The sequence below is a fragment of the Cebus imitator genome, unplaced genomic scaffold, assembly GCF_001604975.1.
Source record: "Cebus imitator isolate Cc_AM_T3 unplaced genomic scaffold, Cebus_imitator-1.0 Scaffold757, whole genome shotgun sequence".
Taxonomy (NCBI): domain Eukaryota; kingdom Metazoa; phylum Chordata; class Mammalia; order Primates; family Cebidae; genus Cebus; species Cebus imitator.
In genome coordinates, this window is record NW_016108072.1 from 94,635 (window position 1) to 95,951 (window position 1,317).

General features: G+C 49.9%; 1 protein-coding gene across 1 annotated transcript in view; it reads right to left on the reverse strand.

The window, feature by feature from the left end:
- The window catches only part of SCAMP2 (secretory carrier membrane protein 2), a 33,014-nt gene that overhangs the window by 5,189 nt on the left and 26,508 nt on the right, over positions 1-1,317 (reverse strand). The window contains exon 7 of the mRNA XM_017519581.2: positions 508-609. Coding sequence (XP_017375070.1) covers positions 508-609 — 102 coding nt within the window. The remainder of the gene's footprint in view (positions 1-507; positions 610-1,317) is intronic.

Here is a 1,317-nt window from a genome sequence, read left to right on the forward strand (position 1 = left end):
TTTTGAGACAGGACCTCACTCTGTCACCTAGGCTGGCATGCAGTGGTACAATCATGGTACATTGCAGCCTCAACCTCCCAGGCTCAAGTGATCCTCCTGCTTTAGCCCCCTAAGTAGCTGGGACTATAGGTGCATGCCACTACACCAGGCTAACTTTTTTATTTTTGGTAGAAATGAGGTCTCCCTGTGTTTCCTAGGCTGGTCTCCTGGGCTTGAGCAATTGCCTGCTTTGGCCTCCCAAGTACTAGGATTCCAGGCATGAGCCACTGCACCCTACTGACAGTGAGTGTCTTTTGATGCCTTTAGTATCAAGGAGAAAAAAAGTGAGTGGCTGCAGAGGAAGAACTGGGGAGAAGGCCCAAAGCAGATCCAAGCTGGCCCACTCACCCACTCCCTGCCACGGGAAAAACAGGGTCACTGGCGGGGCTCTCTGGGCGCTAGAAAACAGCAAGAAAGGCTGAGCCCCACATCTAAAGCCTAATTCCCTCTGTGACGCCCAGGTCTCACCTGTCCCCCAGGCCAGGGATGCCAACCAACTGGATGATGTAGATCCCTATTTGACAAAAAAATACAAAGAAGAACACAAAGAAGCTGAAAGAGTTGTCGGACCTGTGGAGAGAGGGAAATGAGAAGTCACAAGAGGGCTTGGCCATGTTCCCCGGCACCCTTACGTGGTGTGACATTTCTCCTCACCAGGAGCCAGGAGGCAGCACGGGCAAGAGGCAGAGCTCCAGGGGCCCAGCCACACCACCCATAAAGACACACAACCCACCCCACTCCACCATAATCAAGAAGAGCTTGCCTTTCACTGCCTTCCAATTTAAGGGGTCAGTGCTTGACCCCTTCCTCAAAGAGCTGATAAAGTTGCTCCCCCAAAGGACAATATAAAGAGCGTAACACTTCTGCAGTGAGCCAAGATGGCACCACTGCCCTCCAGCCTGGGCGACAGAGTAAGACTCTATCTCAAAAAAGCAAGTAAATAAAAAATAAAGAGCCTAACAGTCCATCTCCTGGAATACCTGCGTTTCATAACAGACAAGAAAAACTAAGCCAAAGGTATAAATCTCTAATAATAAAACTGTATTACATCAGGAATTTGAGACCAGCCTGGCCAACATGGCAAAACCCTGTCTCTATTAAAAATACAAAAATTAGCCAGGCGCGGTGGCTCACGCCTGTAATCCCAGCACTTTGGGAGGCCAAGGTGGGTGGATCACAAGGTCAAGAGATCGAGACCATCCTGGTCAACATGGTGAAACCCCATCTCTACTAAAAATACAGAAAATTAGCTGGGCGTGGTGGCGCGTGCCTGTAATC